At 35.9% G+C, this 27,937-nt stretch overlaps 1 protein-coding gene across 1 annotated transcript; it reads right to left on the bottom strand.

Moving 5' to 3' along the window:
* Positions 1 to 242: 242 nt before the first annotated feature.
* elp3 (elongator acetyltransferase complex subunit 3) lies at positions 243 to 27,424 on the bottom strand. The gene is given in 19 exon segments (XM_033991109.2): positions 243 to 1,464; positions 2,395 to 2,476; positions 2,905 to 3,132; positions 3,540 to 3,605; positions 4,959 to 5,049; positions 6,910 to 7,103; positions 18,328 to 18,454; positions 18,993 to 19,154; positions 23,782 to 23,936; positions 24,659 to 24,727; positions 24,846 to 24,869; positions 24,871 to 24,910; positions 25,124 to 25,188; positions 25,190 to 25,213; positions 25,317 to 25,376; positions 25,379 to 25,454; positions 25,842 to 25,844; positions 25,920 to 26,019; positions 27,388 to 27,424. Coding segments are annotated over 19 exon segments (1,680 nt in total). The 5' UTR covers positions 27,410 to 27,424; the 3' UTR covers positions 243 to 1,372.
* Positions 27,425 to 27,937: the final 513 nt, after the last annotated feature.

The following is a 27,937-nucleotide window of genomic DNA, read 5'->3' as shown; positions in this document are numbered from 1 at the left end:
GAAAACTAAATATTTTCTTTTGAATTAATTGCTATGAAGTCAGTCCTGAGTTTTTGCTTGAAACCAACCAGCATCATTATGTACTAACTTTAAATGTTTGCTATATAAGCCTTAATGCTAACCTTGTTATTTATAAAAACAACTCAGGACTACCCTGTTGTTTAGCGCAAAGACAGACTTGGATGGACAATTATCCAACTGTGGGCACTCATCTCAACATTATCCACACAGTTTGACAGAAATACTCCCAGTATCGTTTATTTATTATAAAAGACAAGAATGTACCAGAACTGACAAAAGAAAATAAACAGGATTAACAGGATCAGCCTTGAAAAAGCAAATTATGTAATATTTAATTTCCAGGCTTATAAAGTGATTACACAACGACTGCCTATTGAGGACAGTCATCAGTCATCAATAAACTGACATCTTTGAAGACTTTGGTGACGCTGATGCGAACTAATATAATTTAAAACCAACTTTTATACCTAAACCTATAACTAAAACATAAATCAACAGCTTTATTTATGTGTTCATTGTGTTTTGAATAAGTGACCCCAGTGCCCTGCCAATGTTAAATTTGATCCATTTCAGAACTGTACATAGACCAATGTTTGAAGTTAGTCAGAGATACAATATAAAACAAAAAAGAGACATTTAAAAATACTACAACACATTTCAAAACCAGCTCACCCACTAAACTGTAGGTTGGTGCTTTAATCCTAGTGGTGCTAAGTCTATATAATTTTATGGTGGTTGCTATAGGCTACTAGCATAAAAATGACATTTACTTTTAAAGGTGCACTGCGTAACCTTTCTAGAGTAGGGTCCACCACATGCTACACCTGTAACTGAGTAAATGCAAGATAGAGAGGTATAATAATGCCATACTGAACAAAATTTCAGGCAGAGTAATAACATCTTCATGAGACAAAGAGGTAGCACACCCCCACATTTGAAAAGTTACATACAGCACCTTTAAGTCGGCTCTGATCTTTAGAAAAAAATATAAATGCATCAACAGTTTTTGCAATAAACTCTCTTTTCCTTTTACTGTACAACTCTGGTGGAATCATTCACAAAGAACCAAGGCACTGAGGCATATTTTTGCTTTTTTCTGAAACCTTTCATGAATGACGCAAAAACCTGTTTAGGCTACTCTTAAAAACATGGCGGCGTACACATCCCTATTCTGTCTTTGTCCATCATGTCCCACATAAAATCTGATGCACTTCCTAAAATAAAACCACACAGCATTATCGTCATGCCCCATAGAGTCCAACCAACAGCCTTTTATGACCACTATCCAATGCAGTGTGAATAATGTCCCATGATGAATCCAGTCCAAATAAATAAAATGATTATTATTCATTCACTCCGTCTCTGCTCCATAAAGATCCTTGACCATATAAGGGCCCTGCAGCTTGTAGCCCATCTTCCTGTAGTAGTTTCTTGTGCCGACACCTGGGAAGATACAACGATAGACAAAAGAGTGAATGAATTTAACTTATAATGTCTAATCTTTCACAAACTGAAAAAAAAAAAAAAATCTCTGTTAAAAGGTGCATGTAACTGTTCTCTTGGAAGGTCTGCCACCTGCTTGTCCTTTGTCTGGAATGTTTCACACAGCTGGTTTTAAGCCATCTCCATGTAGACAAGCAGTTACAGGTAAGATCTATGGAAAGGTGATCTCACTTACTTTTTTTTTTTTTTTTTTGTATTTTATTTGTTCAAAAACAATACAATTTATTAATGAATGGACATGTTTAAGGTTGTAATTTTGGGCATTTGAATAGAAAAAAAAACCCCAATGGCATCTCTACATTACATTGTGCATCCTAAACCCAATTTTAGAGAAAAATAATTAAAGTAAAAATCAGGTTGAACCAGGTCCATACATGCATAAAACTGTGTCTCAAACTGAATTCAACCAAAACAAAACAAAACCATGACTTTAACAAACAAACCCATGCCCTAACCAGGTATGAACCACAAAGACACATTTTAAAACAAAAACAACATGATATAACTGTCTGTAGATGAAACAATAAAACAAGATCCATGGTAACAACCAGAAGATGTCGACATAGCACAAGTGACCCTGTACCACTGTATGAGAATCATTATTGTAGAGTATTGATCGACCAGAGGAGAAGTCATGTCTTTACAGAAAACAATCAGGACTCAACTGACTGCGATTATCAGTCAATTTCACCTCCTCATGCTCATAATGGTATATACAGTCTATATGGCCGGTAAAGAAACATAAATTGTACAACTAAAAGGCAAAGACTGAACGTTTCATTAGATCCTGGTGCGATCTTTTGAACACTGATAAATGTGTTTCTTTTCCTTTAAAGGGACATTTTATTTATTTGTGAGTTTATTTTTTACCTGAAATGACAGCTAGTTTATTGGAGCCATGTTCATCTCTGGCAATCCTCTCCGCCTCTTCCATCAGCATCATCCCAAAACCCTAAATTACAAAGAAAAATAGTTGTACCAGTGTGTAGGCTCTACAATGGTTAAAATGTCACACATAGTAGTCAAGTATAGATCCTATAGTTGTTTTCAGTTAGTAAATAATGTCACAATCTCATATAGGAACATGAGTAAGTATTCGACACAGCTCTATAACTGTGTTCAAATGTGTATAAATGAATGCGTTTGCCCAAAGTAGTGCATTTGGGAAAGGGACAAATAAATATGCTGCGATGTTGTAGTGTTGTAGTGTTGTAGTGTTGTTATAATACTAAAATTTCTCTACTGAGGGAAAAACTCAATATGGGATACATATTTCGATACCACAATAAAAACATTTTTCAACACAAAATAAGTAGTTTCTTTAAAAAAAAACATATGGCGTTGGCTCTGATATCTATCAAGGCCATATATGACACAAACCTGATGCTGGAACTTGCTAGGGTCTCGGCTGCTGACCGGGACCACGCTGCCATACACATGCAGCTCTCTGACGATGGACACGCCTCCTTTGAGCTCTGGCCTGAACGTCTGAGGAGAACAACGCCGTAACCGCAGCAATCCGATCAATATGTCCTGCTCCGGATCCTCATAGGACAGGAAGGTCTCCCAGCCGCCATTGGCCACGTAGTCCCTCCTCACCAGCTCCACCTGACACAATAATGTGGTTTATGGGACAAATTAAATTTAAAAATATATAGTATGACTGAGTTAAAAGACAGCTGGACACTAGCTGAAAAAAGTGATGAGTTTTTACTTTACTTTTTCTCATTTTCACCTTTTTATTGATCCAAGCCAAGTTCATGTGATTGTGTAAAAGATAATACTTATCACCAAGAGAAATATACAGTACAAATGTACAGTGCATGAAATGCTGTGCTTCAGTCAATGTTTGTAAAGAGAAGAACAGAACCTGCATTATTTAGAAGAAGCCATTTGTAAATATAGTGTCAAAATGTTGCATGGTATCTACTAACTGAGCGACTGAAATTTATTACAATCTTTCCCTTCTAAAAAATGTTTTTATATACATTTAAAAAAATGATAAATGTGGTTACCTGATAAGGCCTGACTTTGTGGTGAATCTCCTGAATGCCCACTTCTCTGGTACGAACATCTCGACACTGGAAAAAGGTCATCAAGCAGCACTCAAACTCAAACAGGACATACGTTTAAAGGTAGGTTGTGTGTGCGCGCGTGTGTAATATATATATATATCTATATATCTATATATATATATCTATATATATCTCTCTCTCTCTCTCTATATATATATATATATATATATATATATATATATATATATATATATATATATATATATATATATATATATATATATATATATATATATATATATATATATATATATATATATATATATATATATATATATATATATATATATATATATATAGATATCTATATATATATATATATATATATCTATATATCTATATATATAGATATATATAGATATATATAGATATATATAGATATATATATAGATATAGATAGATATATATATATATATATATATATATATAGAGAGAGAGAGAGAGAGTTAGATAGATAGATAGATACCTTTGACTATTTTTTTGTTTACCATAATGCTGAGAGCTAGTTGAGGAACACCAGAAAAAGTTACACAATGTACCTTTAATAACCATGTCACACGAATTAATGATTGGTGAGATTCCTTTCAGTTCACAAGGTGTCCTTTACGTCACAAGTATTTTCTAGTGAGGAATTCCCGAAGCCTTTTATGTGAAGAGTGATCTGTCTCTTCACCTAATAAATCTATATTTAATACACATGGGCATAGTATGAAATTACGTAAGAGGCGCCTATTCTCTAGTCCAGTGGCTCAAAACTCTGCACCTGTCTTTTTTTCATTATCTGCGTATACAGATGAAGTGATACTCATTATTTGGCAGGAGATTCCCAAACCCTCTTTGCATCACTTCCTATGTTGAACTTCACTAAACAAAATTAATACAAGACAAATCTAGGTTCAAAGGATTCCAGAACCTTCTATTCACCATGGATATGTTGTTTTGCATGGAATGTTCCACAGTGTGTCTTAAAATGCGGCAATCTCCATGGAGGAAAATACGCGATGCCATCAGTACTGGCAATAAAATGAAAGATAGATTAAGATAACTTAACAGAATGTTCATAGAAACTATAACCAGTACAACGCTAGGACTAAACTAGGACTAAATCAAAGACTTAACCAGAACTAATCCAGAAGTTAAGTTGAAACTACTGCAGTATTTGGAGTCCATATGAAGAAGAAACGCATTATAAAACCTATGACACATCATCACTTCACCCATTCTCTGCTCCATTGGCTTTGAACATCTCACTTGTCCTTCCTTGAGTATTTGCAGACTACAGTGATATTCATCATTTGGCAGGAGGTTCCCGGACCCCTCTGGTTGAAATGCGCTGAGTGGCTGCTCGGGGGGTCTCACCTCAGTGCCCAAGTCCTTCATCCGAGCCAAGGCCAGCTCTCTCAGATTACCATGTTCCACCCCAGAGCTCACCAACGGCATGGGGATATCCCTATAAGGCAGAGACAGGGGTAGGTAAGAGCAGAAATGACACATCCTACAACTTTTCACATGCTCTTTATGAAGTTATTTGCTTTCCAAGAGTTTAGGACTGAAACTTCACTTGTGAAATTGTGTATTACAGACTTACTATGCAACTTTTCATAAAACAGTAACAAGTACTAACAAGGACTAGACCAATATAATCCGTAAGGAATTTACCAAAGTACTCGATGTACTTATGACTCAAACAGTTACACTAATGCGGATCTTAACCAGGTCTAAAAAGCTCCAAAATTTAAATTAACATATTCAAAACAGTGTCAGTGCCACCATTTCATAGACCGGTGAAATGCAGTTTTACGTCGCCAAAACTATGCAAAATTCAAACTTTTGCAAACCTCCAGCACTTGTAATCATCTAAATGTGAGGCCATTTGAGAGTAGCATGAAATGGTCCGAGCGTTTCCCGCAGCAGTGGAAACAAATTAGGCCCTGATGGCTGTATCCAGACTGGGGCTGATTACTTACAAAGCCCGTGAGTATAAAGGCAGTGATAGTGAACACTGCTTTACACCAACGCAGTAAACCACTATTATCAGCAGCGTCTGAGAAGATTGTATTTTTAACTATGTATACAATTATAATGACATTAAAGCAAAAGTAAGGGCAAAAATGGTAGACATATGTAAAGCACCTTAACATAAAAACTAGTGCTGTACTACACAAAGTACAAAAAGCTCTCTTTTTGTACTTTGTGTTGTACAGCGCTAGTTTTTATGTTTATTTTGAATTTATACACTTTTTAAAATTTAATTTTCAATTTCACTATTGCAATTTATAAATACACCTCCATAAAAATAACCAAAAACAAAGTAAAGTAAGTTTTTTCTTTCTTTCATTCTGATAATATTTTCTATTCACCATTCATAATTTTATTTGATCATTTATCATTCTACTTTGATTCTTGTGGATATTATGTTTGCAAATTACAACATTGACAAATGTATAGGCTTTAATGGCAGTAGAATGTGGACAATGACCAGTTAATTAAAAGGTTGCAACACAAACTGACTCATAACCATTAGACCTGGCAATTACTCACCACAGTCAAACTGAGTCAGGAAATAGGCTTTGAAGACTCACACAGTATTAAGCATAGAGTGCGTCACATTGCAGCGGGCTATTGATGCAGTTATAATGAAGTTGCCTAGCATGGGTTTAACATATTTTTAAATTCAAACTTTGAAATCAATAAAGGGGATAACACGGGTAAACCAATGCTCTAGTGGGATTTGTGATGGCCTCTATATTTAATATTAAGTCATTTAAAGCAACGCCGCATAACTTTTTGGTGGCAACACATGATCCATGGAAAAAGAAAGTTCAAACCATATTCCACAGAGACTGATATGTTTTATACTATATGGTGGATCATTTAATCCAAAGTAATAACATTTCTCTGGCAATAAGCAAGCGGAGGCCCTCTTCCAGACCACGTTTGAGTCAGGTTTGTGTTTTTTAGTGAAATAAAAACAGATAATATACGCTTTTATTTTAGTCTATTTTTGGTCTAAAAAAAAATTAAAAATACAGAGACTTTGTTTTGACCTGATTTAGTCCTGGATTTAGTCTTTATATTATAGTTTATATTGGTTCAGTACAAAGGTGATACATACTAAAAAATGTTTGCCAATCGTTCATATATTAAAGTGCCTTCTACTCAAACTTATGACCAACAATTTTTACAACTTCAACTGTTCCATTCTTGTTTCTTTCCTCTAATCTTTAGAGATTTCATCAATATGCATCATTCCACTCTTGACTTATTGTTATCAGCTATGAAAGGACTGATTACACAGTTGGTTTCTGACCTCTGCACTCTGTAGACTCTGGTCCAGGGGGGGACCAAGGCCAGGATTCGGGCCACCAGGTCGACCAGAGCGCTGGGGGTGTAGCTCTTGTATCGTCCCGTTTTCCAGAGCTCATACAGACCTGTCCCGCGGATCACCAGTGTCGGGTACAACTTCAACCCGTCTGGTCTAAATGCTGGGTTCTCGAAAAACTCCTGGAGAATGTACAAAAAATGTAATTACCGGTAGGTAAGGTCCCATCCTTCTATAGTGCTGGGGAAATTTGTAAGGAGTAGTACCAATTCTCCAGTTTTTGAGGTCCAACACATAATATACAACAGTATATTTGATATTTATTGATGTGGAGGTGAGGTAGTATTGACCAAATCCTCCAGCTAAGATCCTGGCCAAGCCTAGTTCAAGATCAAGAGATAGGTCCCCGGGTGCAGCACTAAAAAATCTATTTCCATCGTTTTTGAGAGTGAGTATGAGGACACAAACAGCATTTTGGCTTCCCAGTGTTCATATACACACAATTTGAAGGGAAAAACTTACATACATAGAATATAAAATAATTATATAGTCAATAATAATAACCCAAACAGCATTTATTTTTATAACCCAGTCACAGACAAAAAAAAGACTACAGCTTATCTAAAGCAGCTAGTATATGTTAAAGAACAATTTGTTAATCTACTGGCAATAGAGAGAATTACCATTGGGAAAACCATAAATCTAGGTAATGAGGAACATGTCCAGACTTCTTAATTTAAGCACACAGCAGTAATGAATCTGATTCGGAGGCAGAAATGCTTAAAACAAGTCTAATAATGATTTATGGAATTCAAAACTGAGCAAGGTCTCTACATATGACATCACAATCCTGGGAATCTCACATGGAGTGTTTTATGAGGCTAAGAAGCAAAGAACATTTTACAGAGGATTACTGAAATCAGGATGGATGACATGGAATACAACTCCAGGTATGCTTTAATTAGGTAACAATATCAATATGGTTAAAGGCTCAAAAAGTAAATGTTGCATAATATGTGTTTTTTAATATATGCCTCTCTATTGCCCTGGTTACTATGTTTAGTCTGTAGAATTGAATGCTGCTCATATGATTTTCAGTTCTTCTCCTGCTGCCTCTCTACGAAAACCATGGCGATTTGGGACAGCAGCCCGCTCTCCAAAATAGGCCACATTATTTGTAACTCATAATCCCTTCTTTTCGTCATGGCTCACAATCCCGTGTGGACCAAACCAAAGGAGACACACTAGTATCTCTATATTCTCTGATACAGAAGGATGACAGCACTGGGGGATTGTGCACCTGCTGCCATCTTGGACTATGTAATATCGCTCCCAATAGTCGCTCAAGAGGAACCCAGTTAAAAAGAGCCACCCCCGGGATATAAAGTGCCTGTCCCTTGTAGATAAGTGAGACAGGATCTGGGAATGGGGAGGAAGTTGTAATCGAATTTCATTATCAAGCCGATGGTGATGGACGCGGAAAGCATGTTAAAAAAAAAAAAAAAGACCCCTCTGCTGCCCCCTGCCTGCTGCGAGGACATAACCCCGAACATTAAGCATCTAATGGGGTGTGGTTGGGCCAAAGACAAGATATACAGGGCTTAAGGGTAGATTTATGCTAAAATCTTCAGCAAACATGGAGTCAGCTCATCGAGTAACAGCATCCTTTTGGTTTTTATTTTTAGGATTTCATCTTTCTTACATTTGTGGATAATACTTTTATTTATATGGCTGCACATAAACAATTGATAACAAACCAGATATACGGTTTTGTTTTTCCCTGATGTTGTGATATTGACACTAGACCCCAGGAAAAATAGTAAAAATAATATTTGGATTGCTCCACAGTAGGGCATCAAACATGGATGCAAGCAGGTCACCACGTGGAGTTATCGGAGAATTCCAACTCTGCTCACAGCAAGAATACATGTTTTTCGAGGTATATTTAAAAAAATATATATATTAAATGGAGTAAATGCAAGATAAATAAGTTAATGCCATACAGTAAAATACTTGGGAAAGGAATAACAGCAGGTGGCTTTCAAATGTAAAAATACTACCAGCAAACAATCAACAATCATCAATTATCAACAATTTGCCTGCTCTCCTGGCTCATATAATCAAGTAAACAAGTGTCTTATTTGTCAATTCATGCAAGTCAAAACATACATTCAATAAACCTCTTAGATGAAATGTTCAAATGCCCCGTTATCACAGACTATGCATCCTCTTTAGCCTACTGTGGACCTGAAAAAGTCATGCAATGCCTAGTTTAGCTCTGTTGTGAGGATGATTTTTAAAGCCATGCATATTTTCTGCCCTCCCTCACTAGAAAGAGGTCTGTCATGGAAGATTAGATATGATGAGGAGGAGCAAAGGGGTGCTATCTAGTGGAAGTGTCAGAGCGATAAGGGAGGGAGGAAGAGAGGAATAGAGAGAGCGAGAGAGAGAGGGAAGGAGAGAGATAGAGGTATCGGGGAAGGCTCTGTGATTGGAAACCACAGCAGAGGGGAGATAGATGAAGCGACGAGGGGGACTGTGGGGGCGCAAAGAGTGGAAAGTTACGGCAAAGAGCAAATAATATAATGACAGAATATATAAATGAGGAAACCGTTTGTACAGTTACAATTTGCTGGATTGGTTTATATCAAAATAGTAAAGACAAGTAGACAAGGGTTCAGCTTAATTTAACTTGTACACAAAATAGTTTGATCAAATATTTATAAAAATGTTGGCTGTTTATGTCATATTAACATTATTTTTGTCATTCTGAATGTTTTATTCCATATAGCTGGTCATACCTGGAGCAATGTTTAACTATGAGACAGTTTGAAAGAAAGTATATTAAGTATTTTGAGTTTGCATAACCAATTTGGCACCAGGTCCTTTTAAATATGTATATTATTGTTGTGTCCACTGAAATATTCCCAGCTCATGATTCATACAGCTGAGGTAAAATTTGTAACTTTTGATTGTAAGTAAACATACAAACTAATCATCAATATGATACTCTAAGACGTGTATGCCATCAATGGTAAATTGAACTAGCAGTTTTTAGAAAGTACAGCAAGTCTTTTGACAGGGAAGCTACCATCAGCAGACATGACAGGAAAGGGCAGAGCATTACACTGAAAAGGATTAGCTATATAGAAAATTGCCTGTGAATAAAACAAAATATTGTAGATAAAAGGGTAGTGGAAGTTCGACAAGAACGAATGAGGGCAAAGTCAAGGGTATAAACAAACCAAAGTGTGTGGACATGTTTTGACTCCCCAATTCAGGAGACATATTTACAACAGTCAGGAGGAGTTTAACCTTGGCAGTTTCCAGGCAGAATGTTTCTATTCTGAACAACAGCAACTTGAAATCAACAGGTGACAAAAGTAAAAACGAGAGATGAGAAAAGTGCATCAAATTTTGCTAATGTGTGATGGTTTCTTTGTCTGTTATGTAGTTTGAGGTCTTAAGTGTTTCTGTTTAAATAAAGTCATTGTCTAGTATTGAAGATCTAGTATCTAGTATAGTAGAAGATAAGTATCAATACTGAAAAATAAAAACAAATAAAACAATCTTTACCTGAATTGTTTTAGAATAGTCTGAATCTATATCAGAGTGTGTAATAAGTGTGTATATAATGTGGTAATGTTATATAGAATACAATGAAATCAAGTAAGCCTTTTTCTCTTCAAATTTTACACTACACTAGACTGTATTACATGAGTCAGAAATCAAGTAGTTAACACCTTAACAACTCCAGCAGTATGCTAACTTGGTGTAGACACAAATAATGAAGCCACACTTTGAAAAATAACATTGAGTGGCCAGAGAAAAGCACAAAGAGCCCAAAATGAAGTCCAACCTGCAGTTGCCCTCCATCTTAAAGACATTATTGTGCAGAGGCATTCAGACAAAGGTAATGAAACCGATCCAATCAGAGACAGACATCCAGGAGCCTAAATCCTAACAGTCTAATAGTAAAGAAGACCAAAGAGTGCTGACAGGGCAAGAAGATAGGTCAGGAAGGACATTAAGATTCACCAACAAGTCAACAAAAACGGCTTTGTAGTCCCTATAGAACTTATTTGCTGTCAAGATCAGCAGCCCCATGCAAAATAATACAACCCGAATGACGATGGAGCCGCCCACGGCAACTTCCGGATTTACATGAATAGGTAAACAAAAGGGTAATACTAACACAAATATTACGTTATTCAAGTAAATAACAGAGTGAGGGAAAGATGGAGCGCGAAAGGTGGATCGGTGCAGCGTCTGCCGTGATGCGGTCGCTGTATCAGACTGTCATGGTAAAAAAAGGAGCTAAGCCGAAAGGCAAAGCTCTCGATTTACTGGTCGATCTAGATTCCTACCCTCACCTATGGTCGTGAGCTTTGGGTAATGACTGAAAGGAGAAGATTGCGGATACAAGCGGCCAAAATGCGTTTCCTCCACAGGGTGGCTGGGTGCTCCCTTAGAGATAGGGTGAGGAGCTCAGTCACATGGGAGGAGCTCGGAGTGGAGCCGCTGCTCCTACATGTTGAGAGGAACCAGTTGAGGTGGCTCGGGCATCTGCTCAGGATGCCTCCTGGACGCCTCCCTAGAGAGGTGTTTCGAGCATGTCCCACCAGGAAGAGACCCTGGGGACCCCTGTCCTGCTATGTCCTGTTATGCATGGATTTATGTGTATTATATTTTATTGGTTATACTGGTAATGGATTGTATTTTAGTGTAGTAATTTGGTCACCTACATAAAGTAGTTTTAAAATATGCCAAATAAATCAACTCGAAAACAAATTAAAGATGAAAATAAAACAAAACATGTATTTCACGTTTTTGAATAGTTTTTTCAATATAATATTACTACAACAGAATTAAAAAGGTATTACAAAAACACAGCATATCCCTCACTAACTACACCATCTCTGAAAATAAAGTTGAAATCCTGGGGGTAAATGGGCCACAGTCCAATCAGTTTGACTAAAGCCAAATAGCTGATAGCGCCATAATTTGGCCAGTGAAGCAAAACCTGGACAAACACATTAAAAGTCCTTAATTGTTTATTGATTGACATTTTCATTCATGAATGTTCTTATTTTGTGCCTGAATTATGTGGTGGCCAAAGCAAAGCTGCCTCAGGGTCAGGGTCTCCTACTAAAACTTTTTTTTAGAAAGTGGCTAAAAAGTGTCCAGTCCTGTTTAATTATAAAATAACAAAGTTGTAGACATCAGTAACACTGTATTAATTCAGAATCCAGATTAAGCATCCAGTGTCAATAGTAATTATTGCGTGTACTCCTGGTTATTTTTTGGCTATATAGTAGGATTTAAGCTGTTTTTATTTTTTATATTTTTAAGCTGTTTTATTTTTTATTTTATTTTAAGCTTTTTTTGTTTTGTTTGTTGTTTTAAACAACACTGTACATTTAGAATAGTTTTTGTGGTTTAAATTTAAATAATTTTGTCAGTGGCATAAATTAGTTTCAATATTATCGTTTATCATCTATATTTACTGGACTAGACATTATTCAGGTCTGGTTGAGTCTTAGCCCTTGTCTAAACTAGGTCTAACACATGGATTAAACTAGAACTAAACCAGGACTAAACCAGGACTAAACCAATAGAGAAACGTTTGACCAAATTGGCGGCCAATGCATGCTTGTTCTACTATAAATGCACCATAGCACTCAACTGGGACTCAACCATGTCCAAACAAGACAAGGATTAAACCAGAACTAAACAAAGAACAAATCGGGTCTTTGGACTGGATATTGGTTGAATAATCAAAAATGTTATAACTAAAACATAAAGTGAAAAAGTCTAGTTGAAATTTGTCAAAGAATTCTCTATTTTACAAATATGAATGCAGAATCCACTCTTGTAGTCTCAGATAAATATTAAAAATGGAAGCTGCCAAAAGTTAACATTTACATTTTTAATTCTGCTTTGTTGGCACTGAACTCTTTTTCTATGCCATTCTTTTTCAAATATATATTTTTATTCTTATTAAAGTTTCTTTCTCTGACAACTCACATCACAACAAACTTGCTTCACTACAAAACACCCGCTGTCTTTTCTTCAAACAGCTAAGGCCTCCTCTCCAACCAGTCTCCTAATTACTACTATTTTAATTCTTTTGATGGAATTTATCAGCAGAAAAACAGACTGAAAACTCAAAAACTGTGCAGGGAATCACACTGAGCACTCATTTACATCCTACGGTCATGTTTGCTTCGAGGTATGATGCTGCATAATTATCAAATTCGTATTTTCAATCAGGGCCCACTGTTAGGACACATCTGAGTGAATTTTGCTAAGACACGCATCACAGCTTGGGCTATATTCTCCTTTGTCTATTGCTATTTTCAGATGCCTCTGTGGAATTTATGAAGCTGCACTTGTTGCTACACCGCTGTGAAATCGGAAGTAGTGACGAACTGGAATCAATCAGTTATAAACAGGTGGGTACAAAGCTACAGTTACTAAAGATACAGTCACATATTTTATAAACTGTAACATTTTAGCAAAACAATTTTACTGTCTGTGCACTATGGTTACATAGTGCACTTTTCACAATTTTAAAAGTGCACTGTGTAACCATCCTTGTGGAGGGTCCGCCACCACCGAATGGATCTTAATAAATATGTAATCATTTTGCCTGGAATGCTCCACAGTTTAGTATAAAATATTTTGCTCCATGGATACAAACAGGCCAAGTTGTAGATCAGGTCTGTGGAGAGGCGACCCTGTTCACAATAATAATGCATGTTTTTCTAGGTATTTTTGAGCAGATTAGATAATTAGTATAGCATTAAACTTTAGACCCCACCAGAAAAGTAACATGGTGAAGCAATAAACAGCATGTACTTGATTTATTCCCCATGTATTTTGAGAAAAATACAGTACAGATATACTGTATAAGCAGCTCTTGAGGTAAAAATAAGACCTTTGTGTTCTTTCAGCTTTGAATTATAAACTGTTGTATAATGAACATTTACTGTCAAAGTAAACTACACTCTCGTCTCTTAAAGTTATGAAATGTGCTCATCTCATCTCAAGTTACGTATTCAATAAACTAGTTATGTTTTTCATGTTTTAAACATAGTAAAAATCAGGTAAAGCTTCTAAGGAAACATTTATCTTGTAGTAGTAGTAGTAGTAATAGTAGTAGCAGTAGTAGTAGCAGTAGTAGTAGTAGCAGTAGCAGTAGTAGTAACAGTAGCAGTAGTAGTGAATTATCTACAACAGGTTTGACAAAAACACCTAAAAATAAATCAGATCAAGTACAAGTTCATTGAGTACTCTCCCAATCTTTTACAAGGATGCTTTGAGTGAGAATCTCAGCATAATGACAATGTAAAAATGGAAGACTTGGCTTAGATTTATGCATGAAGGCTGACGTCCCATGAGCCTTTGTGTGATGAATAATAAAAAAATACAAGCAATACAAGGAGTTTCTAGAGACGCGAGTTCAAATGCACTGGCAGCAAATGTCGTCACCATCAGCATAAGGTTCAAATATATTATTTAAAAAATAAAACATGCAGCAGCCCTGGAATAAAGTTTTAAACAAGCTAAAAATGAGTACGGGGACAGTTTTCTCATAGTTGGTGACAAACTGGACAGAAGGGAATATGGCTTGCTGCTTGAGACTAGTTTCTTTACAGTGGGTATAGAAAGTATTCAGACCCCCTTCAATTTTTCACTCTTTGTTATATTGCAGCCATTTGCTAAAATAATTTAAGTTCATTTTTTTCCTCATGAATGTACACACAGCACCCCATATTAACAGAGAAACACAAAATTGTTGAAATTTTTTGCAATTTATTAAAAAAGAAAAACTTAAATATCACACTGCCATAAGTACTCAGATCCTTGGCAGTGACCCTCATATATTTAACTCGGGTGCTGTACATTTCTTCTGATCCTCCTTGAGATGGTTCTACACCTTCGTTGGAGTCCAGCTGTGGTTGATTATACTGATTGTACTTGATTAGGAAGGCCACACACCTGTCTATATAAAAAAAAAGCTCACAGCTCACAGTGCATATCAGAGCAAATGAGAATCATGAGGTCAAAGGAACTTCCTGAAGAGCTCAGAGACAGACTTGTGGCAAGGCACAGATCTGGCCATGGTTACAAAAAAAAATTCTGCTGCACTTAAGTGAACAACAGTGAACAATGGTGGTGGCAGCATCATGTTGTGGGGGTGTTTTTCAGCTGCAGGGACAGGACCTGCAGGGACAGGGCTGCAGGGACAGGACAGGGCTGCAGGGACAGGGCTGCAGGGACAGGACTGCAGGGACAGGACAGGACTGCAGGGACAGGACAGGACTGCAGGGACAGGACTGCAGGGACAGGACTGCAGGGACAGGACTGCAGGGACAGGACTGCAGGGACAGGACTGCAGGGACAGGACTGCAGGGACAGGACTGCAGGGACTGTTTGCAATCAAAGAAAAGATGAATGCAGCCAAGTACAGGGATATCCTGGACGAAAACCTTCTCCAGAGTGCTCAGGACCTCAGACTGAGCCAAAGTTCACCAAGGTTCCAACAAGACAATGACTCTAAGCACACAGCTAAAATAATGAAGGAGTGGCTTCAGGACAACTCTGTGACTGTTCTTAAATGGCCCAGCCACAGCTCTGACTTAAACCCAATTGACCATCTCTGGAGAGACCTGAAAATGGCTGTCCACCAGCATTCACCATCCAACCCGACAGAACTGGAGAGAATCTGTGAGGAGGAATGGCAGAGGATCCTTAAATCCAAGTGTAAAAAATTTGTTGCATCATTCCCAAAAAGACTCATGGCTGTATAAGCTCAAAGGATGCTTCTACTAAATACTGAGCATAGGGTCTGAATACTTATGGCCGTGTGATATTTCAGTTGTTTTTTTGTTTTTTTTAATAATTCTGCAAAAATTTAAACAATTTTGTGTTTCTCTGTCAATATGGGGTGCTGTGTGTACATTAATGAGGAAAGAATGAACTTAAATAATTTATACCAAGTAAACAGACAATATATCAACATTTCATTTTAGCATGACATTTAAGAGAGCAATTCTGATTAAATCACCGTTTCTATTCGCAATGACTCATTTCATACTGGCAAGGTGTGATGTCTTGCCAATGACCACACAGAATGCAATCATCATAGAAACTTAAGAGTTAATGGGTGTCATGTGAATGTCTTATTTATCCACAAATAGTTATTTTTTTAATGCTATTGGATACCAGTTACACTTGATAAATAGTAGGGCTGTGTGTACCACAACATAAAAACATAAAAATAAAAAGTCAAACAACTTTGTGGCTCTAGACAAACCTGGAGAGGTCGAGTTATTGACCTGAAAAATAGCACAACATGTGGTGACAATCGCAAGCAGGAAATTACAACTTGGCTCTACAGCAAATTTCAGAAAAGAGGAACATTTTGCTCTTATGATATAGTCTCAGCCGCAATGCTTCTGCTATTAAAGGGGTACTTCACAAGTTTTTAAGTGGAAGGTCCAAAACCTTTTCTCCATAAAGATGTTGTGGTTTTGCCTGCAATTTTCTACTGAATCTATGCAAAACTTGGCAATCTTCATGGAAACAAGCAGGTGATGGCACAAAACCACATATTATTTTGACAACAAAAACACCTATGATATAATAAAGGCATAAAGATTAAAGATAAGTTTATGCCACACTAATGGACATTCCAGGCAAAGTCATACACTGTCCCCCCCCACCCCCCTTCCCCATCCCTATAAAATGATATTGTCTGAAATCTCAAGATCTTAAATGACCAGTGTTGGCCAAATAAGGATTTAAAATGTTTCTCATAACAGAGTATTAGCATCAGATACGGTGACCACAGTACAGCACCCAGGCAGCAGGGCATGATCAGAACATAGCTGAAATATTAACCAGTTGTGTATGTTTTATGCATTGGAGAAACCTGGACACCAGGATGAAAATGTCTGGCAAAGAAATATACAGATTTAAATATTGTTTTGTTTTTGTTTTACAGCAGTTTACCAGTTCCTGGGATAGTTTTTCTACAAGGCCAGTACCCCAAAAAAAAAAAAAAAAAAAAAAAAAAAAAATTAAAACAGGTTATGTTTGTTGTATTATATCTGGAGGCCACAAATTAGTACTCACCCTCAAAATGTGTCAACTCCATTTACATTTGGATAAATATGACCAGTTCAAAAGCGCAATAGAAACCATTTAGAATAACTCTATACTCTGCCGGTGATGGGCAGTATGTGGTCAACTTCAACACAACGTTACAGCAAAGCAATCCCGATTTCAATTTCCACGTTTGCCAGATTTCTTTCCTCATCTGTCAAAATGTCCGACTGGTGGGACGGCTGTCAGAAAACGTTTGTGACACATGTTCAAGTTGCTTCACAGAAGAAAGCACTCTCTCTAACATAGAGCCCGTGCCACTGATTCAGTGAGCGCGCTGCACTTGTGATGAATGAGGCATGCATCGAAAGTTTTACAAAGTTATCCACAAATAGAAAAGTTTCAGAATCTCATTTACTTTTTGGCATGGGAAATGTTAAAGGTGCACATTGTAACTTTTTTGGTGTACGGGAAGATGTTATAGCTTTGCCTAGAATGTTCAACAGACATTTTTCACTAAACGTGATTTCTTCATTTGAAATATGTTGAAAACCATTTTTTCTGTGAGTGATCTTGCCTCTACACAGATCTTACCTGTCATTTGGCCTGGATGTATCAGCTGATTGTCTCCATGGAGACAGACATGCTTAATGCCATACTGTGAAACCGTTCAGCAAAGCAAAAACATCTCCATGGAGACAAAGCAGGTGGTGGACCTTCCACTTGAAAGGTTGCACCTTTAACTTGTACAACCGCATTAAAAGGTAAAATGAAACACTTGATGTTGTAGTGGTTGTTTTATTATGGTGACGGTGAGTCATGTCTTTTTTATGGTAAATCTAAAAGAGAATGATCCATTTCTCTGGACAATTAAGTTTTTCGCATATGAATCAACCTTTTGCTTCACTTAAATATTTAAGGACCCTTTTTGCAGATCATCAAAGTACAAGTACTCTTTTGCATAAAAATAATGGTGTATTAGTTTCTCAAACTGCAATTTCACTTTTCAATTTTAGTGTGACCAGAAGATTTGTATTATTAATTATCACAGACATTTGCTACTTTTTACACTCATCTCAAACTTGAGATGAAAACTGAGATCAAAATCAGAGAACTTTAAGTTCATTCTCAGCATTTTCAGAATGTTACTAGCATCAAATCAAATTATTTTGAAACACTATGTGGCCATTAGATAGATATTGTTAAATGGTATATATTTTTAATTCTAATTAAGGCATGTGAGTTAATTATTTTCATAACAGGTAATATGTTTGTACAAAGCAAATGACTTACAATAAACTGTTCAATGTCTCGTTCCATTCCCACGTTGGGCAGGTCGGGCATCATATGGGCCACGACTTTGAATCCAGCGTCTTTGGCCAAATGGAAGGACTCACACACGGCCTTCACTGTATGACCTCTGAGGAGAGACACAACCAACTCTTAAATACAGGGTCTGCTGCTTGTCCTTGTTCAGTCTTGGGGAGTGTTATCATTACAAAAGATTGGCTAAGTCCATATGCCAGGCTTATGTGAGTAATTTTGTCTATACCAGACTAGCTCCATATACTAGGGTCAATTATCCAATGATAATTTAGACTTTAATAGAGCTGGTTTCTTTCTTTGCTTCTTAGCGTACATGAAGAACAAAGTATTTTCAGAGGTGGTACTTGGTGTTAAAAATGCAAAGGAGACACCTTAATGAGCTTTAAACCAATTTACTCAACAGTTGTATTTTGATTGATTTGAGCTTTGAGTGCTCAGAATCTAAATTTTCACCTACCCCATATCTCTGTCCATGACTCTATACATACTTTTGATTATTAAAAATATAGTATAACTCTGTGTTATATAAATGGGGTTAAAAATGTCACATTGCAATTTCTCAAACAAGAACAAAATGTATAATAATGGTCCATATTCACTCTTCTCTGGTTATTGCATTCTTCCTCACTGACCTGTTTGTGTCTCTGGCCACATCCTCGTACACACTCTGGACCCCGATCTCCAGCCGCGTGCAGCCGTAACTCAACATGTCACTCAAATGTCGCTTCAGACAGTAGTCCGGACGCGTCTCTATGGTGATCCCCACGCATTTAGTATTACTGCGCTCTGAATACCTGAAAAAAATAAAATAAAATTAACAAACTCAAACATTTGAAAAACAGTTAGAAAAACAATCTAAACCATTTAAATGTAAGCAGGCAGGAGTGCTACTTTTCAGGATCAGTCTCGAAGTAAGAAACCAAAAAACTGAAGAATTCAAAAATGTCCAAATTATTAAAAGGTGCACTGTGTAATTTGTTTGGGGGATGGTCAACCAGCTGTTTGTCTCCATGGAGATATTATTGGTTGGCCTGGAATGTACCAGCCTGCATATAATGCTAATAATGTGTTTCTGCCCTTAGGTCTATATGAAGGCAAACCTTCAGTCAAGGATTCATTTTAATATTACTTGTTCAAGGGGGGAGGGGATAGGTAAGTATAAGCAAGGATTGTAAAAATGAATACATCATGTAAACATTTGAAATACATTAAAAACTAATAGTATTCAAGTAGAAGTAGCAAGTAATTTAAAATATAACTGAAGTATCTCATTACTATCCACCTCAGTTTCTTATAATGGAATATTTTTATTTTTTTTTACATTTTTAATTTGGCTAGAAGGTCCGACATGAGACAGATCATTTAACAATATCCATTTAGACGCTGTGAGTTTGAACAGCTCATATGCAAACACTAACCTCACATAAGGATACACTAATGCAATGTAAAGTAGAAAAAACAATGTTGGTCATGTATAATGGGATGTTAATAGGCATTAGAAGTGATGAAGAATGAAGTTAAAAGTCTAAAAATCCTCTAAAGTTTATGAAATATGGAATGTATGCAACAATATAAACGTCAATCAAACATAAACTTCAACAAGCCAGTAGCAGTTGGTGTCACTATATGTAGGACTGTAACGATAACACATTTTTAAGTGTGGTATATTGCTGAAGAAAATATAAACAATAAAAGATAATACTGAAACCAAACCATGAAGCAGAATTATTGCCAAAAGAACTATTCTAAATGTCGATATAAAAAAAAAACACATGTACTGAATAATTAAATAGCAGAATGCAACACTTAAGCAATTATCTTTTTTCTGTAATGAGTCATAGAAGTTAATTTATTCAACTTTCTACAGCCCAAATATTATCATATTGCAAACAAAAAACAAAAATAACCATCTACTGCGAAGAAAAGGTACCCACAATAAATATTGACCTGCAAAAATATTGTTCGATATATAGTAAATATGGCCTAGCCATATGTTGTGTCCAGTCTATGTTAACTTATGTGTGAATGGCAATTTTGTAAGGAATTATCTAAACAGTAAATCCACTCATGATGAACCTGGTAATTCGCTGTATGAGGTGGGGCACTATGTCACTTTTCTGAAGGAATGTTCACCACTTACTCATCTCCATGGAAATGTTATTGCTTTGCTTCCATGCCATGTTAGAGGTCAGATCTGGGCAGAGGCGTACCCATTAAAGTCAGAATACATGTTTCTTTAATTTATTTTTTTGAGCTATTGACTCACATAGCTCACTGTGTCCCAAAGCTTATGCTAACTTTTGTGTAGTGTAAAATATACAATATATAATATTTAATATATAAAATAAAGACTACCCGGTTGTTTTTATATGTAGAATACTTCAGTTTGTGGTGTTGTTTTAATATTTATTATGCCTCAAAATTAACATTAGCGTTAGCATTGAGACACAAACATGCCTCTTTCTAAACACAGAGGTATCCTCCGGTGAAGTATTAATTTTGTTTGTGTAGCTTTTAACATGTTGTTGGTGACATACACCCGCAGCTTCCTGTCCACTGTGTGTTAATTATTTATTAATTTTAATGTGACTCAGCAAAAACCGCATAGAGATAAAATTGGACAGAAAGTAGTGACGCCAACAGTGAGGTTGCTGGGCGCTGTTGTGCACAGAGCCAATTAAACACATGTAATGAGATGTAATGAGATGCAAGATAAATGTTTACTGTGGGACATTCCAGGAAAAAGCGAAAATATCTCTATGGAAACAAGCCGGTGATTAACCCTCCACCAGAAAGGCAGATGATTATCAAGCCTGTATGATTGATCAGGTTTTGTGCAAAGATGTTCTAAAATTTGCCAGTTTTTGGTGTATTTGGTGAATTAAATGCACTATCACGCCTAAATCAAGACAACTGCCCTCCATCTCAAAGTTAAATTATGCTCTCTTTACAATGTATGACCATAACTGCAAACTATTAGCCATTAGAAAAATACATGTATAGTCAAGATTTACTTATTATTTTTGGCTAATTCTGGAGCATTTGCAGCAATGCTATTAACATACACTGTCCCTGTTAAAAAAAAAACAATAAATTAAGCACATTTAAAACACTGCCCAAATTTAAACAGTAGTGACTGCATGTGCTGCGAAATTTAAATGACTAGAAAAAGCTATATAATGAACAGAGACTGTCTCAGTCTCTATTACTATACTATTTAATATTTTTGAATTATGTCGCTTTTCTGTGTAGATTATAAACAAGATAAGCAGATGTACTGGAAAAGTGTTATTACTTTGCAACATTTTAAGGACTTGATGAATGCCAAAAGTAAAAGCTTACTGAAAGTTCAGCAGTAGAATAAGAAATGCATTATCCAGTCATGTACCATAGTTTCACAATGGAGCTAAAAATTAACCATGTATAAAGATAGATGATGCCCTCAATAGCTATGAGTGCTTTCTGAAATCTAGAGGCAGAATAGGTGCACCTCTAAAAGCATTTGTGATTGAAACCCTGAGAAACCATCGTACACTTGTCATTCTATCCACTCTGGTTGCTGTCTTGACCACTAGCTTCCCCATATTCCCTCTGCCTCTTCTGCCGACTATAAATGTCCGTCTTTTTACAGTCTGCTGGTTGATTTATACCAATTACACTGGTTTATGCTCCACGGAGGATGCTCAGATCGTATGAAATGAATCAATAAAAAGTCTATTATCTGGGAGCGATTATCCGGGGGCGTCTTGCTAGGCTGATCAGATTGCTAGTGTGGTTTGAGAAGACGTGAGATTCATAGCTTTGACTTGAGTTGCATTTCTATCTTATCTTTACAAGTAGTTTTATCTCAAAATATTCTTTACCAATTTAATGTTGTCTTCAAATAAGTCTTCCTTTTCCATCCATTTGTTTTATATTGATTCAAAGACAATTCAGATTTTAGGTTAATCTGCTTAGAATGTATTCTTTTAAATACATAAACTAAGATGAAAATGGAATATGTATAGGACTAAGGGACTCTATATATCCTAAAAGAACATACTATTACTATGAAATTAATTTTACTTAAGTTCACTTTTTTCATAAAGTGAGAAAGCCTGTAGGTCACAAAGCAGTTTTTGTATTATCATTATTTTTTCTGGCCCCTGAAATGGGGAGAGAGAGGGTAGAGACATTCAGCATACCCACAATGGTGAGGTGGCAACAACCACATAGGTACAAGATCTTAGCACACTACACTACCAGCAAGCATGGATGTTTTGTTTACTGATGTTTTATGCCAAAAAGCAGTTGTGTTTCTTGTACTTTATCTTAGGATTTGGATTAAGCCTTCATGACATATTTTGAAGTTGTGCTGAATACAAATCAATCTCCAGCCCTGTATATTAGTTCATGGTTTGTGCTGATAGGAGCAGAGGGCAAAGCTACACAAACCCCGAGTAATTCACAAAGCAGCATTCTTATCAGACTTCCTCGGATAAACAAACAACTTCAGCTCCACAGAGAAAGCCATTATTTGGTCCAATCACCTGTAAGAACCAATCAACAACAGCTACTCCTGACTTTGAACCTCTCTGAAAAGTTGTTCTGATAGTAAAAGCCGTGTCCATTTTTGTTTAGAAGTGGCTGAAGCGTCTGAGAAAGAAATCAATGGAGGTAATTGAGGCAGATCTTTTGGAACGACCTCTCCCTATTTTTCTCTGAGGGTCTTGGAGGGGCAATTTCAAAGCTTTATCTGTGAATATGGTGACTCTAACTTCGCTTCCTTTAAAAAATAAGCAGAGAATACCTCAATACCAATGATAGTTGCTACAGCAGTCTACATACAATATATATTTCAGGTAATTTGTGTCAGTGATTCAGATCACACTGGTACACAGGCCTCAGACTTTTTTGCAGTTTAAGTTTCCAATTTATTTTTAATGAAGCATTTTATCCCTATTTGAATTTTGTTCTGGATTTTGCATTTGTAGATCAGTAATCCTTATTGTATTCCTAAATTAGTCATGTGAAAACTGAGGTGAAATGCACAATATTATAAACTTGATAATAAAATGCAACAACACATCATTTACTACTTTCTTACTTTACTTTTTCTCGCTTGTGATTATTGTGGAATATAAATATCACATGACTCATAATATTCCAAAAATAAGGTATGTTAAGGCTGGTACAAGAGCTCCCTCTGGTGTAAATGTAGGAAATACATCTAATTGACTACTAATTGTGATTATAAAGGTCTCTTAAATCCTTAGTACATGTTGAGATGGTCAATCAGACAATGATTAATAAAATGATAATATGAAGTTGTTGAGAAGATGAGAAGAAAAAAACTGTTTCTAGTTGTGATTTTATCAATGGAAATAACATAATAGAAAAATTTCTTCCCACAATAAAATAATAACCTGACATTTTGCTGACCTGACAGCCTCTGACACATTGTTGGAAGTGTGTCCGGAGAGCGCGTCGTGGAGATTCCTGATGAAGTAGTCTCTGTACTCCTCAGCAAGAGCCATGAAAGTCCCACCCATAACTATGAACTCTACTTTGTCCACACTGTGACCCAACTGCTTCAACTGCAGATGAAAAAAAAAGTTATTAATGGCCACTGTTCAACAAGTAAGAAAATTCCCTAACTACAGCGATTCTCAAATGGTAGTAAGTCAATGACATGCAGGGATGTCCATCTGTCCATTTGGGGTACTCAAGTTAATAGCAAGTTAGAATTATTGATAATTTAGAGACTGTTTTATACATGTTTTAATTCCAATTTACTTTACTCTGGGTTTTCTACATCTGGAATAAGCATTTGTTTATATTTTTTCAGATCTTACTTTGGTGGTAATTTTATTTTTTGACTGTTATTTTGTATAATTGTAAATCAAATATCTTTTGTTATCTGAAAAAGCACACAAACAGGTAGACTGAACCTAACCTAATCTAAATTGACCAAATAATAAAAAGACCAAGGCAAAATAATGGATTATATCGATGAGATATGAAGAATCTTTCATCCATATAGAATATGAGCCCCAGTGTTAATGAATCTGTTTGCTCTGCTGCATTACACTAATGTGGGCATAAATTTAAATAGTGGTATAATTGGGGTCAGGTCTGGTCAGCCATTACTGCTGGGTGCTAAATATATTATTGATGTTCATAATTTCTAGATTTAGTCAATTAGAGCTTATGGTTTAAAGATGGTCTTTGGAAGCAGTGGAAAATCAGGAAATGGGCTGCATAAATTAGACAAACTCTACCTATTTCAGTATCTTAAAAATATGACTGTGATTTATACCTGTTCCACTCGATGTCTGGTCTGGAGGTAGGGGTCATATCGGGCTCTGATGGCTCTCATGGATGTCGGCTTTAGGTAAAAAAACAAACAAAAAACATCTAAATGTTGTATTAATTCAATTTTTACCACCATTACCATTCATGCTCTAAATAATGAATTATGTAAACTAGAGTCTTGTCACATTTACCTCATAGCCAGTGTAAGACTGTGTAGGAATACTCAAAGTCGGAATCTGGACCCCCAGGACAGTAACTGCACAAAACATACAATTAATTAATTTAATTCAAATTAATTAATTTATTTATAATATTTGGTAGTATAAAACTGAATTTTGCTCTACATTGTGTAACTAGAAAAACAAAAAAAAACAAAACTGTATTCCAAACTAGTAAAAATACTATATGCTGTAAAATACTATAACTATTAAAAATATGAATACAACTATATAATATATAAAAAAACAACAATGTAAAGCCACCTACAACACAGATGTTGCCAGTGAAGTTGATATGAGGACATCTGTGAGGTTTACCACATCACAGCGACAACTGCAATCTGAATCAAACAAATTGTAAATTTTAATTTAAAAAAACTAACAAAAACAAACCATATTTATATTTTCTGAGCAATGCAAAGTATTCCTTTAAGTAATCCGTACCCCACTGGCAGTGCGGATAGGTTTAGCCTTCAGTTTGGGCACCAGAGCTCGACGGTACTGGAGGTGGAAACAGCAGCTATGATGTCCACCAGACGAGGCTGATTCTCTAGACCATACTTAGCCGATGTCTTGTTTTCACTCTAGTAACAAAACAAAAAAGTAGAATCAAACAGTTTTGTATAATCTAAAAGGCTACAACAGGGTGGGGAAATTGATGGGGCAAAATGATGAAGTGAAAACATACTAGTCATTATTCAAAATGCTGATGGACTGTCATTATGTATGGTTAAATTCCCTGTTACTACTGATCCAATACAAAGGTAAAAAAAAAAAAGTTTCATTATAGTTTCAAAAATTTGTTACACAGCTGTCAGAGTGGTCAGAGCTGTCATTAATTCACATTTTTAATGGCCCTAATTGCAATTATTTAAACAAAAAAACTAAAAAGTTATAAAATTAAAACATTTATATTCTAATGCAAAAATGTATATATGCAGATCCCCGCCCTCCATCTGAGACTTCCACATTCTAGTAGTACGTAACCACCAGTAAACTGGGTCATGGTGTTAATAGCAGTTCTAACGACTTGAGGAAATGACCCACTTGTTGAGGTTGATGTCTCTCCCCTCCTCGTGAGCCTCTACCAGCTGCTTGATGACGTCCGCGATGGTCATCATCATCAGCTCCGCTCGACTAGCATCGTCTGGAAACACATTAGGACATAATGAGACAAGGCTACTCAAAAGGAATATTTCAGTTCACTTTATAATGGTTAAAAAGTACAACAAATGGCAGGAATAGCTTGTAATATATAATTATATACTTATTCCACAGACTGATGCTGTAACCTATCCTGACTATGCGATGCGAAAAATATTTTTAATTCAATTTTATTTTGTCCTTTAAAAAACTAGATTTAAAAACTAATTTCAATATCTATGTCCTGAACATGACAAAGAAAGAATTTTAATCAGTGCCATTTGATACAAAAATATAGTCTAGTTCCTATTCCAACAGAAAAGTAGAACTCTCAATTAAAACATTCTTGTTTGCGAATTGAACTAATTCCTCTGGTACCAGTAAAACTGTGATCATTTGTTGTAGTTGTTCAGTTGTAGGAGTGAAGACGTTCATTGCCCATCCAAGCCACTTCTTCAGTTAATAATAATAATAATAATAATGCATTTTATTTATAAGTGCCTTTCAAAACAACCCAAGGACACCTGAACAAGATAAAAATTAGATAAAAAGGTACAAATACAATAAAGCATGACAAAAAACTGTTTTGTCATGTTCTGGTCAGATTGCCGGTGGACACTGCCTTATATCTATCTGAAGGAAGGAGCTAACAATACTGGAACTGGAATCAGATTTTGTTTACAATTCTGTATGTAGGCTTGGTCGATTGAGCTACACTAAGTGTGCACTGAGCCTGAGACATACTTAACATATTCATACAACTCTTAATGGGTGTTTTCACACCTATTGGCTACTCCCTCCTCTTCCTTTCAGATAGATATAAGGCAGTGTTCACCAGACCATACCAGAACTGAAGAAGCGGCTTGGATGAGCAGTGAAACGTCTTCATTCCTACAACGATTTGTCCAGTTGACAGATTAACTTTGGCTTTTATTATGAATCAGACCTGGACGACACAGCCATTTGTCTGTATTGCTTTTTTATCTAAAACGAATGTCGGATGTGGGAAAGAAGAATTTGATAAGTGTAGTCTGTCCTACGAGCATATTCAATCAATACAATACTGGCAAGTAATGTGATAACTCAATGTGATTGATTAGGATTGTGAAGACATGGACAGAAGTGTACCTAATGACACGACTAATAAAGAAAAAACAGTGTCGCGTATTAAACATGGAATTGTATAATTATTACCGGTGTCAATATTTTTGTTTTCTCTTTGATCTAAACAAAATTATATTCTGTATAAATCTGTAAAAACAAAACTGGTCACTTCACTAGAAAGTATTTTATAACCTCAGTTAGCCTTAGCATGAGGCTAGTGTCAAATTTGAGGAGTTTCAAACTCTTAAAACGTTTGTCATAGACTTACTCTTCTTCTTTGGCTTTCCCATGTCTTTACACTGTTAATGAAACTGTCCTCAAATACACGAAACTTGTGTCGGAGGCGTCTACATTAGTTTAATAACCCTAGAGTGCTGACAGAAGAAGTAAACAACCCCACGTTGCAGCATTAAAACACGGCTTTGTCGTAAAGCTGTTAGAGATGTCGTAAAATAACGTAAATATGAGTCCGGCGTTTTATGATAAAATGAACAAAATATACAGTGTAATTGTATACAAAATATAATCGTTTACACATTTCTCTACATATTCTCCTTTCTGAATTTTTATGTCATGCATTTTATCAAGAAAAAAAAAAAAAAATATATATATATATATATATATATATATATATATATATATATATATATATATTATATATATATATATATATATATCTATATATATATATATATATAATTTTTATTTTTTATTTATTTTTTCTTACACCACACAAGTTCAGTCTGTATTTTGATTCTACATTCAGTTCCCTTCAAAGTCAAATTACATTGTGAAGTGAAACTCAACTCAATCTTTCC

The sequence above is a fragment of the Periophthalmus magnuspinnatus genome, chromosome 24 (genome assembly GCF_009829125.3).
Source record: "Periophthalmus magnuspinnatus isolate fPerMag1 chromosome 24, fPerMag1.2.pri, whole genome shotgun sequence".
In the NCBI taxonomy this organism is placed as follows: domain Eukaryota; kingdom Metazoa; phylum Chordata; class Actinopteri; order Gobiiformes; family Gobiidae; genus Periophthalmus; species Periophthalmus magnuspinnatus.
The sequence above is the reverse complement of the archived record's forward strand: the minus strand, read 5'-3'. Positions and strand labels throughout refer to the sequence as shown.